The sequence below is a fragment of the Anopheles arabiensis genome, chromosome 2 (assembly GCF_016920715.1).
Source record: "Anopheles arabiensis isolate DONGOLA chromosome 2, AaraD3, whole genome shotgun sequence".
Lineage (NCBI taxonomy): Eukaryota > Metazoa > Arthropoda > Insecta > Diptera > Culicidae > Anopheles > Anopheles arabiensis.
Genome location: NC_053517.1, coordinates 64,069,638 through 64,083,453, shown reverse-complemented (window position 1 = coordinate 64,083,453; position 13,816 = coordinate 64,069,638). Strand labels below are relative to the sequence as shown.

The following is a 13,816-nucleotide window of genomic DNA, read 5'->3' as shown; positions in this document are numbered from 1 at the left end:
CGCAAAACCGTCGCAAAACGTCAAAACCGACGTCACAAGTACTGAAAACCCAAGGTGGAATATAGAGGAGGTGTCTTCTTAGCGTTTGGCATGTTGCCATTTTGAGATTCAGTTTGACAACAACCGTCGATATTTGTTTACAGGCGGCAGCTGCATTATAACGTGTAAAATGCCGATTTATGGAGTGTGGATGCAAAATACAATTTTTTATTGCTAAACAAATATTAATTAAACGAAAACAATACATTTATACCATCCAAATACCAGCAACATTCGTCGCATTTGACAACTGCCGTCGATCCTGGTTTTGCGCTTTTTTCTAAAGCCTCGATGCCCAATTGTTCTACATGACGACACCTCCTTTCTACCCACTTTGCTGAAAACCGACGTCGCCAGCGAGGGAAACTCGCAACGATTTGGAGGCGCTGGCGACGGTCGTTTTGACGTTTTGCGACGGTTTTTGACCTTTCGAGCGAGCTCTTGCCCTGCGGTCCAGTGTGGCCAGATTATATTGGCAGATTTCGGCAGGAGCACTGTTGAGAACGCAACCATTTAAATTTAATCAATTATTTTAACGATCAATTTATTTTTACCCTACTAGCAAAGATAATGAAAGAGTGTGCGACTTTTATAAATAATGTGTGTCGTTTGAAGCAAGATTGTGTGAAGCTATGAATTAAAATATGCTTTTATTTAACCAAGTTTAATGTGTTAAAGTTTTTCTTTTGATTCGAGTGCACCAAGTACGTGTGGAGGGAAGCGCACAGCGCGCTCAGAAAGAAACGAGCGGGAGGGGGTTTCAATCCAGCGCAGCGCAACTCGCTGGAATCAAGTGAGGTGCCAGTTCAGCGCAAGCCGAAAGAAACGGAAAGGAAGGGGTATAAGGAAAATACAATGAAACAGCGCAAGCGAGCGTTCTCTTCAGTGGGAGCGCTTTGTGCATTTTAAAGGCATGCAATAGAGCGCATTCTCTCCGTGGTAGCGCTCCATCCACCATTTTGAATTGACAGCCCAAAACAACGGACTTCGGATCCGATCTTGGGCTGGACCCCAACCGTGTGTTTCTACCTACCCCTCGTCTGAAAATTTCATTCTCTTTGTCTGTTCAAATTCAAATTTAAATGATTTTCTTTGACGAGCAATTCTCGGAATCCCCACAACTGACATTTTCTACTTATTATGAACATTTAATTTTAACGGATCAAATATTGAATTTAATAAATTCGACACAAGCTGGAATTTTGGTAGTTCTTGTTTAGTTCTATTTCGTCTCAAGCGTTGTTCCCAAAACATCGTTCAGTGGCCAAACGTCACATGAATCGCGCCCCGCATTGGGGTGCCATAAGCCCCCTATACACTGTTGTGCATATCTGTCATAACCCTTGTGACAAGATGATGGAATGTGACATCTCCCTGGTTTAAGACAGCACGTAGGGCTGGAATCGCGCTGGTAGGCGAATTGTGCGACCATGTGATGACCGTTGTCGTACTGGAATCTGACTCGGTGCCGGTTGAGCTGCCGTAACCCCTGTTGCCGGTCGTTGGGAAATAGCCTCCGAATCAGCTTGAGTGTCAGGGCCTCGATCCAGTTTGGGAAGGTTGAACTCATCGAGTAGAACATCCAGTGATAGTTGATCTTGACGTCCTTCATCGATATCACCTTCGTCTGATGTAGATTCGTGTCGAGCTCGAAGTTGGTTTAGGTGCGATCTGATGAGTATTCCTTTTTGATCTAAAAATACATTGTAATTAACTGTACCAACCCGTTCAATTACTCGACCCGATTCCCAATGCCAAGAGTTCCCCTTGTATACTTTTGCGTATACATTGTCGTTGGGACAAAATTGTCGCTTCTGCTTGTTGTGCTGCGGTTTGTCTGTTTCAGGACTCTTGTAAGGACGCAGTAGGTCGAGTGTAGTCCGCATGTTCCAAGAAAACATCATTTCACTTGGTGTTCTTTGTCCTATTGTAGCGTTTGGTGTCGACCGATACGATGCCAAGAATGTGTCCAATGTTTCCTGCATAGGCTCTCCCTTGTTAATTTTCTTTAGGGCTCTCTTCATGGTGTCTACAAACCTTTCCACTTGTCCATTGGATTGTGGATGATAGGGAGCGGTTCGTATGTGAATGATGCCGTTGGACTTGCAGAAATTATTGAATTCATCTCCCGTGAATGCCCTCGCATTGTCGGAGACAATCACATTCGGTAATCCAAACCGCGCAAAGCAACCTCTAAGGAATTGTATTGTGACCGTCGCTGTTGTGGTTGCTGTTGTGTAGATTTCTGGCCAACGAGAATAAGCATCAACTACGAGGAAAAAGTATTGACCTTGAAATGGTCCAGCATAGTCTATATGGACCCTTTGCCACGGACCAGTTGGTGTTGGCCAAGACTCTGGTGGAGCGTGTGGTGGAGATTTAGATGCTGATGCACAACTCTTACACTGTTTTACTTCATCCTCAATCTGCTTGTCAATGTTAGGCCAGTAAACAATACTTCTTGCGAGACTTTTCATTCTGACAATGCCTGGATGCCCTTGATGTAGCATTTTCAGAACACGCTTTTGGAAGACTGATGGTATAACCACGCGTTCTCCAAACAGAATGCATCCTTGAGTTAGAGTCAGCCCTTCTTTGCGTTGATAGAAAGCTGAATCTCCTGGATGTTCGCATTCTTTTGCGCTAGTTGGCCAACCATTGAGAATGTATTCAATGATACGGTTTAACATTTCATCGTGTTGTGTGGCTTTAGCGATCATATTTGATGTGATTGGCATTTTGTCGGCCGAATCTTGCAGAACAGCTGTCATCTCCTCTTCCAATTGCACTGATGCAATTATGTACTCCTCTTCTACCTTGTTTGCTGTATTGATGAGTCTGGAGAGGAAATCAGCATAGCCAAATTTTGTTGTTGAAATGTATCGCAGTTCGAAATCATAACACATTAGTGTTAATCCAAACCGCTGCAATCTGTTCGATGTGTGTGTTGGGATGCCTTTATGCGAGCCGAAAATGCGAAGTAGCGGTTGGTGATCTGTTTCCAACACAAACCGTCTGCCAAGAATCATGCGGTGAAATTTAGTCACTGCATAAACCAGAGCCAATGCTTCTTTGTCAATTTGACCATATTTTTGTTCCGCTGGTGTTAATGATCGTGATGCGTGCTGAATTATCTTTTCACTGTTGTCAGGGAACCTGTGTCTAATTGTAGCACCGATACCACTGTTGGATGCGTCTGCGGCTACAATTATTTCTAGCTCTGGATTGAAGTGTGTAAGCATAAGGTCTGACTGTAGAAGCTCTTTGAATCGATCAAACGATTTTTGGCAGTTGTCGTTCCAGTTCCATGCTACATTTTGTTTCAGCAGTTCATCTAGTGGTTTGCGCAATGTATGCATTTCCCGAATGAATCTTGCATAGTAATTCACTGCTCCTAGAAATGATCGTAGCTCTGATATGTTCTTCGGAACTGGCATCTTTGCTATGGCTGCTACTTTCTCCGGATCTGTAGACACACCTTTCCCGCTGATAATATGGCCTAGGTATTTGACTTGTGTCATTCGAAATTTGCATTTCTCTGCCTTCAATTTGAACCCGTACTCTTGGATTTTTGTTAGTGTTTGTTCCAAGTTTCTGTCATGCTCTATACGTGTTCGTCCAAATACCAAAATATCATCAAGGAAGGATTGGGCACCTTCTAAGTCGCTGAGCATGTTGTCAACTACCTTTTGGAAGGCCCCTGGAGCTGATTTTACGCCTGGTGGGAGACGCTTGTACTTGAACAGTCCTTTGTGTGTGTTTATTGTGAGGACTTTTTGTGATTGTTCTTCCACCTCGATCTGCAAATAGGCGTCAGATAAGTCAATTGTACTGAAATATTGACTTCCTGCTAGTTTAGCAATGATCTCGTCTGGTGTGGGTAGCGGATATTTGTTTGCTTCTAGCCTTTCATTCAACCCTGTCGAATAGTCTGCACATATGCGTACTACAGGATCGCCGTCAGCATCTGTTTGCGCCTTTCGCACAACCACGATTGGTGCAGCCCAGTCTGAATATTCGATTGGCTCGATTACATTCAAACGTTGAAGTCTTAGCAACTCCTTCTCTACCAGTCTTTGTGAGTGATACGGAACTGGTCGCTTGGGTTTGAAAACAGGAGTCGCTCCGTCTACCAAAAACAGTTTTACCTTTGTTTTGATGCATCGTCCCAATCCATCTTCAAATAAAGTTGGAAATTTTCCTACCAGGTTGTTAATGGTGGTAGTTTCTGATGGTCCGGCAACTTGTTTACAATATTCATTGATTGGAATATCAAATAGACCGAACGCTTCCATTAGTTCGCTACCTAATACATTGAATCCAAGCACCGGCGTTACGTAACATGTACCGGTTACCGTTATGTCTCGAAAAGAGATATCGCAGGAAAATTCGGACACTAAGGGGAGAGGTTTACCTGAAGCGGTTTTGACTTGCAATGCCGTTGCATGTGTTTCGGGGTTGCCAAGAAGGGTTAGTGTGTCCTTTGATACAATTGTGTAATCTGAACCACAATCTAGCTGCAGTTCGATACTATTGTTGTTGATGTGAACTTCCACGTATTTGCGTCTAGCAACAACGCCTTCTTTGTTTACCGCAAAAACTCCTCTCTGCTGTCCCTCTTTTTAGCTTTGTTTTTGTTGAAAGGTTTCTTACCGTTTTGTGTAGCTGACTGTGATGATGACGGTGTTGAATTTGTGTTGTCACCTGCGTTGGATTGTTTTGAAAAACAGGCACAATAGCCCTCCTTGTGGCCTACACGATTGCATTGTTGACACTGATGTTTTGAAAATGGACAATCGCGAACGTAGTGCATCTGACCGCATTGCCAGCAAGGAGTACGGGGTGTTTTCTGATCCGGCTTCGGGAAGTGTTGTTGACGATTGTTTACCTTAGCAGTAACTGCGTACACCGATGGTTTCGAGTTTGACTGGTGCTCGATTATGGAAGTGTCTGTTTTCAGATTAATGAGTCGCTGGTACTCATCAATCAGATTCTGCAAGGTGATGGGTGCGTCTGCTGATTCGTTCTCGATCCGGGAGAGCAGCCTAGCTCGAACATCCGCGTAGCTATGACCCTTGAGACCGCAAATAAAAACTAAGCATTTGAATTGGTCGATTTTCATGTTTTTAAAATCAAAATCTTCGCAAGCACGGTTTACTTTCCCTCCGTATGTGATGATATCCTCTGCGTCTGATTTGATAAGCTGCAAGCATTGGTATCTTTTGTTGAAGATGGAAGTCTGCTCACCGAAGATTTTACCAAGTGTTGCAATGGTGTCCGTGAAGTTGATGTCCTTAGGAAGTTTTGGTAAAATGTAATTTGCATACCGGGTGTGCGATGATGTGTCCAGCTTCCTCATGAGCAAGCGCACTTTGGCCGCATCGTCCAAGCTTCCTGCGTCTGAATCGAAAAGGTCTGTGTATCTGGAAAACCACTTTTCGAATGTAATGCCTTTATCCGGGTCGAACGAAAACTCGCTTATGTTAGTTGCCAAAGCTTCAAGAGTCTTCTCCGGGTTGGAAGGTGCTGGAGTTGGTTGCGCAAGCTTCTGCAAAATTTGCGTCATTTGAAGAATCGCTTGCTGGATACTTTCTTGCGCCATTTTCCTTCCTTTAGTTTAATCCTCGTCGCCACTAATAAATTCGACACAAGCTGGAATTTTGGTAGTTCTTGTTTAGTTCTATTTCGTCTCAAGCGTTGTTCCCAAAACATCGTTCAGTGGCCAAACGTCACATGAATCGCGCCCCGCATTGGGGTGCCATAAGCCCCCTATACACTGTTGTGCATATCTGTCATAACCCTTGTGACAAGATGATGGAATGTGACAGAATTCAAAACGCATGTAGCATTTTTCAAGTGCCAGGCAAACAAACGTGCATCAGCGCGATAAGGGCGTTGGCAATGCTGATCGGATGGTATTTTATCGCACCAGATTTATATGGGATTTGTCAGATAACGTCGGACGTGCGATTTCGTCGTCCGACGTTAGGGCCCTGAGGCCCGTGTCTGTGCTCCATCGGATACGATTTTATCGGAAGGCCTGTCAAAATTTTTTATGAGATTTGACAGATAACGTCGGACGTGCGATTTCGTCGTACGACGGAATCAAAAATTTTTGATTTCGTCGGACGCCGCATCCGATTTTATCTGTCAAACTAAATGTGTGGTGTTTTGTAGGAACAATCTCAACTTAATTTTTCATAATCATTATATTATTAAAATCATCCAAATAATCGCAATATGATACGAAAAAGCGTTTGACAGCGCGTGCGATAAAATCGCATGCGATGGAGCACAGACACAGGCCTGACTGTGCTTCGTCGCATGCGATTTTATCGCACGTGCTGTCAGACACTTTTTTGAATTCATATTGCGATTATTTGATGATTTTAATAGTTTAACGATTATGAAAAATTATTTTGTGGTTGTTCCTTCAAAACACCACACATATAGTATGACAGATAAAATCGGATGCGGTGTCCGACGAAATCAATTTTTTTTTATTCCGTCGTACGACGAAATCGCACGTCCGACGTTATCTGTCAAATTCCATATAAAATTTTGACAGGCCTTTCGATAAAGTTGCATCCGATGGAGCACAGACACGGGCCTAAATAACAAATGAGGACAACTATTTTGAAACAGCATCCCAAGCGCCACATATTAAGCTTAAACGACTGAAAAATCAAATATCTGTAATTTCGGTAGGATAAATGGAAAATCGGTAGTTTTAGGGCGGTCATCTGTGAATCGGTAGGCATATAAAAAATTGGTAGGAATAGGGTAACTGTACCAGTTTTCGGCAGTGTACCTATTTTCGGCAGGGTAGCTAAAAACGTGAAATTCTGCACAAATGCGGTAAAAAATTTCACAAAATACAATTTTGTAGTGAAAGTGTACTTATTTGATATTCACATATGAAGTTTCACACCATTTCATTTCGTATTTTCCAAAATATCAAATAAATTGTGCTTTTTTTCGGCAGCTTAGCTGTCAGCCAATCGTTCGGCAGGTTTTGTGATTAAGAGAATCAGAACAGTAAAACAATGAAAAAGTGGTGTATATTAAAGATTTTATGCTTATTTAATTTATTCTAACGAATTTTAAAATCACGATAAAAAGGTTATTTTTCACTTTAAATGCTGCCGAAAATAGGTACACAGTAAATGTTCATTTTTGACACCTCAATATTGTGGGCTCCTGCCGAAACTCGGAACCAAAGTGTATGAATATCAGGTGGTCTCGTCCCATACAATTTGACAACTAATTTCGGAATCAAAAAAAGCTCCTTTTGACCAAGGATAATATATTTAGAAGGTTGATTTTTATCGATTTTGCTGGGCGACATTGTGGGGGACATCTGTCAATCTCTGCATACAAATTTCATTACCCCGCACCAGCCCTCCCCGATTTTTATACCGGAGCCCCCAGAAGAGAAATGTCAAGTCGAGAAATGTCATTTTGCTCTGAACAACTTAACCTTGTCATTTATAACACCTTGCTTTTGACAGAATGGGTGAAATGAATTTCCATAGGAACCGTTCGCTTTGTTCTTAGCAACACATATGTAGTACACATTGGTGTCCTCATCGACGGCATTATTTTGATCCAAAAATGGATTTAAATAGTTCAGATTTGGTTTAGCTTACAATAACAAATATTTTGAGTGCTTTTAAAAGTATTTCAGTGCAAATAACGAAGATTCTAGGATTGTTTGTGCATTAGGCAAGTCGTCAGAAAGCTTGTTTGGGGAAATATTTTCACCCATGCTGTCAAAAAGTGACGTTCAACTTTGGCTATGAAAAACAGGCTATGAGACCACCTGATCTTCATACACTTCATACACATCGGAACAATAACACACTTTGAATTTGGCTGAATATTCCTTTTAAAATTGATCAGAACACTACAATGCGTATGTCGACACATAATACGACCTTTCTTGTACCAAATATCACCAATTTTACGACAAACAATGCACTTATTTAAGAGAAAAATAAATATTTGTAAGCACTGTTCGCTATAATCATCAAACTGTCAATGGCAGCTCTGTTTAAACGTCGCATCAAAATGGCTGTCAAAACGGTCCAAAATGAGCAACATAAAATTAATAATTAAAATGTTTTTTAACACCAATATTAGGAAAGTAAGAGTATTTAATTGCTTAAAACATTTTTTTGTACATATTTACATTGATAAAAACATTTTCTGACCCGTATTCGCGCTGCCGAAAATAGGAACACTGCCTGCCGAAAAATAATAAAAAAAATGTTCATGTGTGAGCAGTTTTTGTGAAACTTTTGCACTAGCGTGCCGAAAACTGGTACAGTTACCCTACAGATAAATCGGTATTTCTGGTCACTCTGGTTGTACATTCCGCCGTGTCATCTGTTTGACAGCTGCGGGTTTTCATTCACAGTTGACTTCTCTATGTATCTTGCATCTCGTTCTAGCGTGTTTCCCGCTCTCGATTTGCTGTACACAACTGTGGTAAAAATGTACTGTGGTAAATATAGAAAAGGAGCGAAGAGGGAAGACGAGACAGCTGTATGAAAAAAAAATCAAAACATTGACAAAAATCGTACAGCAAAGGTAAGGATTGCGGGAGTCTGCTCGAGGTATCTATGGCCAAACTAAAACTGATGGGACAATCATTTTTATTCTAGTGATATGAACGACTCCGTTGCGAAGTACTATAACTATGGTGATGCTAATATTATTGATTGGGCCCAGGAAGCCGAATCCGTCATACGGGACATTGCTGAACACGTAAAAGAAGCCTCGCACTCCAAGCTCCTGCCAGCAACACGCACAGAAGCATACATCAATATAACGACGCTAGGTGACAAAATGATGTGTGTAAAACTTAACGCTGAAGGCTTACAAATTGTAGGTAATGTCCACGATGATAAAACTCGCGACAGTTCCACCAATACTCGGTACGAAACACCGTATGCGCTATTATCGGACGTTTGCTCGTCATATGTGAATTCTTTCGGTAGCTCGCTAGTAAATGCCTTAACTGCGCTAGATCAAGAACACTCACAACACCGTGAATTAGAAGATGTCGAATAAATTGTTATGTATTTTAATTTCATGATTTCAGTTGTTGTCTTACATATTCATTCTATATCGTAACCACCTAAACTGCCAACCTTTTCAGATACAACGTCTGAGCTTCTCGCTCCAAGCGGGCCAGCTCGCGGACGACCGGCCCCAACTGCTCGACGTGGTCCTTATACCCGGTTCCGGTGTTCATACGCTTCTCACCGTAAACCACCTTTCCGTCGAATTCGTTCAGTGGGACCTTCATGTCCTTCTCTATTTGAGGTATGGTTACCGTCAAGTGATCTTCGATTTCAGCCAGGTACATTTTCTCATCGTACCACATGCAGCATCCTTTTACGTCGGTGAGCTCGGTGTTCCAGCAATTTTTGCCACGCGAGGAGCACCACTGCCCGTGGTACCAGACTTTTTCTGGCACTGAAGCAACCAGTGAAAACGCTAATCCCATGCGGTCAGCACGCCCGACACGTCCAATACGGTGCACATAGTTTGATTTTTCATCCGGAAGTGTCACGTTTATAATGAACGGTAATCCCGTGATGTCCAGACCGCGGGCCGCAACATCCGTGCAGATAAGGAATTTCACTTCCTTGTTCTTGAATTTCTCCAAATTGGCCTTCCGTTCCTTCGGATTACGATCGCCATGCAAGCATACGCACGAGTATTTCTGCCCACCTACTTGTCGCAAATAACGTTCCATATTGTCGCAGTCTAGCTTCGTACGACAGAAGATGATGGCGCGATCCATATTGTGCTCATCGATCGCTTTCAGAGTGTACTCTCCTTTCAACATTTTTACAGCTTCCGACAGCGTTTCCGCAGTGTTCGAACCCGGACGCACATTGTCCCGTGCGTGCACACCATCCGTTTGGATATGGGTACGCATGGATTGCCAGCTGATATCTTTCTGCGGATCCACCATACACACCACGTGATGCACAGTTTCCGGAACGGCGTCCTCGCCCTTCAGATCGACCCAGGTTGGGAAGTGCATTAGTCTTTCGGCCATCTTCTTCACTTCAAACGAATGCAGGGTGGCACTGCAAACCACCATCTGCAGCCGTCTGCCGTCGGATGTGATTTTTGGTATCTGTTTGTGCAATCGGTCAATCATTTCAGTGTACCCTTGTTTCAGCAGTCCATCCGCTTCATCCAGAACGAAAAACCGACAACTGTTCAATAACACGTACCCGCCTCCAATCAGATCTTCAAGGCGGCCCGGCGTTGCCACGATTATGTCCACCCCACGCTGGAGCACTTCGATCTGCTCACGCACATTGACGCCACCGATGAGCAGCAGTTCGCGGACCTCCGGGTCTTTGAGGTGTTTTTTAAATTTACGAATCTGATTGAACGTTTGCTCAGCCAACTCTCGCGAAGGTTCAATGACTATTGCCTGAGGGGCGTTCGGCTTCGGCTTTGCGGCTTCTCCTTCAGCGCTACCGGACGGACCAGTGTTGGGATTTTCGGTCAAATTTTCTTTAGCAACGTTACACACAGCTGCGTATCCAGCCGGCAACGGGTACTTAAAATCGGTTTGGCCAAAGTTGAATGCGATTTCTGCATTTTTTAATACGACGGCGGGAAAGTAAGAGTTGTTTTTTGCATCTGCTTCGCTCAGCTTGAAAGCAGTACCGAGGGACGTTCCGTTTTTAGAGAAAGCTATTTCTCTGCCATCTAGATCAAGCATACATCCTATGACGTCTTGTTTCCCGAATGCTTCCCCGTACGCATCGAATTGCTTGCAATTGGATTTTTTTCCTGTTCCGCCAAAGCCGTACCCGAAACGATCGGTACCGAGATCCAGACTGGCCAGTTCGGTGGACCAACCAACACGACACAGCCCTTCATCTGTCACTGTTGCTTCGTAATAGTATTTACCCTTTCCGCGGACACCGGTGGTACATCGACTACCGTGCCATTCCTTAAATTCCCGCGACTGGCAGCGTAAACCGTCCGGAGTGATAGCCATCGCCTGTCCACGATCGGTATACGAAAACGTCCAAGGTTGCCCTTTGTGGGAACTTGTTTTGCACGTCTTACCCTCCTTAATGTCTCGCAGCGTTTCCCATACGATTTGCAGAATCGGCAAACAAAATGCGCCGGTTTTGCCGCTTCCCGTTTCAGCTGCCATCAGCACATCGCCACCGCCCAGAATCAATGGAATTGCTTCAGCTTGGACATCGGTTGGCAACATCCATTCCATCTCGTCGATAGCCTTTGCAATCTCCGGCATAACACCGAATTCTACAAAGCAAACGTATCAATTAGAAATAATATCAGATTACAAGTAAGCTCGAACTATACCAACCTTCAAACGCCGTCATAGTGCTAGATATTCCTTTATTTTGCTGACTAATTCTAATTTATTCTAGTTTTTCTCCAAAATATTTCAGAAAGCCGGGACAAGAGTGGTCCTCCAGATTTTTTTCTGCTGCAAATGACAAGACACCAGGTTAGCTCATAAAACCTAATGTTCTCTCCGCCATATTAAATCGATGCACTTTATTTTCAGTTCGAACAAAAACAAATAATTTGTATTTCAATGTTATTGGATTAGTATGAAAAAATATTTTTTTAAGATGCACATACAAAGTACATGAGTTTTTCTTTTTATTAAAAATAGGGGAAAAATTAGATGCGCTTTTATGTAAAGTAGAACTGTCAATTGTAAATTGTCAACAATTCTAAATTTGCCAAAACTGGCCTCCGTCGTGTGTTGTTGATTTGATAAACAAACACAAGCAATTTTACACGCAACGGTGAAATGAACGAACTTACGCTAGAAAATCTACGAACGAGATTCAATCTTGTCTGCCGATTTTGTTTATCGGACAATGACTGTTTTCCACTGTTTTTGCCCGATGGAAATATCAACAAACGTTTGCAAAAAGGCATCGAAATCATTATGTCGAAAGTGGACGAAAACGACGGACTGCCCAACAACATCTGCAGTATGTGCTTGCAACGAATCGAGGATTTTGTGGACTACGAAGCAACGTGTATCAAGTCGTACGAAATTCTGCTGAAATGTATAACCGAATCGACGGGTGTTAAAAACGGCGACAAGCAGCTAACCGTTGAAGTGCTTATGGTGGACACAGAACAACCGGATTACATCGACGATGGCGATGGTCCACATTTTGTTGCCGAAGAAGAACAAAGCGCACAATACATTGAATACATTGGAACACGGCAGGATTCAGTAGACAAGCATGAAGAACTGAGCACGGCCACCGTCGAGGTACAGGATAAAAAGGACGTGCTTGAGACTCCAGCAACTGAAATAGGAAAAGAAGTGTCCCATACTTCCCCTGTTGAACGGGAATCAGTTCATTGCATTACTGAAGACATGAGTATCAAAGCCATCAATGCTAAAGTGGTGGATTATTGTTATCGCAACAATCGAAAAATACCGATTGTTCAGTGCATGTTTTGCGACGGAACATACCGTGGCAGGAATACACTTCGAAAGCATTTAAAGATACATTATCAAATTAAAAATTATTCATGTTCTTACTGCGAGCGAACCTTCGCCGATCGGACGTCACTGCGTCTGCATGAAGTGCGACACTCGGAAAAGAAATCTTTCAAGTGTACCCACTGTGGCCGGGCCTACTATAGTCAAATTGAGCTGAACCAGCATTGCATAGCAAAGCACGGAGGTAGGAAATACCTTTGTGTAGTATGCAGCAAACAGTTCCCTTCCAAAGCAACCCTGCAGGATCACTCACGCGTACATCAAACCGATCGCCCATTCGTTTGCAGCACATGTGGCAAAAGCTTCAAACGTAACCGCAATCTTGTACGACATTTCAACAGTCATCAGAAAAACGAAATCGCAGCTCAGAGCAAATCGCTAGAGCGAACTGCTACAGTTGCCATCAGTTGTCAATACTGTGAAGAAGTATTTAAAATACCTTCCGAGCTGTTAGAACACTTAATACAGATGCATTCTCAAGAGTACGAGCAAAGTCATGAAGGCACCCATTACTGTTCGCTTTGCCAGAGCAAGTTCAATGATATGAAGGACTACCTGGCACACCAGGCAGAACATAACTTGATGGTGATCACTGTTGGAGAAAAAACAGTATACCAGTGCTTAGATTGTGGTAAACAGTTACGCTACCGATCTTTGGCAGAAAAACACGTTCAGTCGCACAGCACTGAACGTCGTTTTCAATGTAATGTTAGTGATTGTTTGAAAACGTACAAATTTAAAGTACATTTAACTCGACATATGCGCTCAGCTCACGGCGAATATCAAACGTAATAGCAAAATCAATAAATAGCCAAATTCTTTTACAACAAAATGTACAAAGTGATTTGAAAATAGGAAATTGAGAATAAGAAAAGCATTAACTTAACACTGTGGTAGTCAAAGCCTCCCTACCTGAGGAACCTAAGTTTGTAGTTAACCACTAAACGAGCAAGTTGATGTTTCAGTTTAACTGTAATATGCAGGAGTTTGCTCAGGAATTGCCTTCCGAGTGGAAACCCAATAAATGTCTAATTCTACCTACAGGTAAGTAGATTAGCTTATATTAAAGTTTATAAATTAATATGTCTGCATGAACTCACAGTAAACCTAAAAAACGCGAAACGTGTTTGGAAGAAGATCGTGTATTTCAACATTAAAAAAAAGGAAACTTATCGGATATCTATTTTCACGATATAAACAAGAACAAATTTTATAATATAGAGAATCGGC

General features: G+C 42.6%; 2 protein-coding genes across 2 annotated transcripts; one reads left to right on the top strand and one right to left on the bottom strand.

The window, feature by feature from the left end:
- Nucleotides 1–9,096: 9,096 nt before the first annotated feature.
- LOC120908449 (ATP-dependent RNA helicase Ddx1) lies at nucleotides 9,097–11,533 on the bottom strand. The gene is made up of 2 exons (XM_040319432.1): nucleotides 11,417–11,533; nucleotides 9,097–11,352 (listed from the first exon to the last, which is right to left on the bottom strand). Exons 1-2 carry the CDS (start codon nucleotides 11,430–11,432, stop codon nucleotides 9,182–9,184), a joined length of 2,187 nt encoding a protein of 728 aa, XP_040175366.1. The 5' UTR covers nucleotides 11,433–11,533; the 3' UTR covers nucleotides 9,097–9,181.
- On the top strand, nucleotides 11,475–13,618 carry LOC120908450 (zinc finger protein 808-like). Its single transcript, XM_040319433.1, has 2 exons — nucleotides 11,475–11,560; nucleotides 11,621–13,618. The coding sequence occupies exon 2, from the start codon at nucleotides 11,873–11,875 to the stop codon at nucleotides 13,376–13,378; it is 1,506 nt and encodes a 501-aa protein (XP_040175367.1). The 5' UTR covers nucleotides 11,475–11,560; nucleotides 11,621–11,872; the 3' UTR covers nucleotides 13,379–13,618.
- The last annotated feature ends 198 nt before the right edge of the window (nucleotides 13,619–13,816 follow it).

What these genes read in the sequence shown, in the direction of transcription:
- LOC120908450 (XM_040319433.1), top strand. Translation starts at nt 11,873, where the DNA reads ATGAACGAACTTACGCTAGAAAATCTACGAACGAGATTCAATCTTGTC.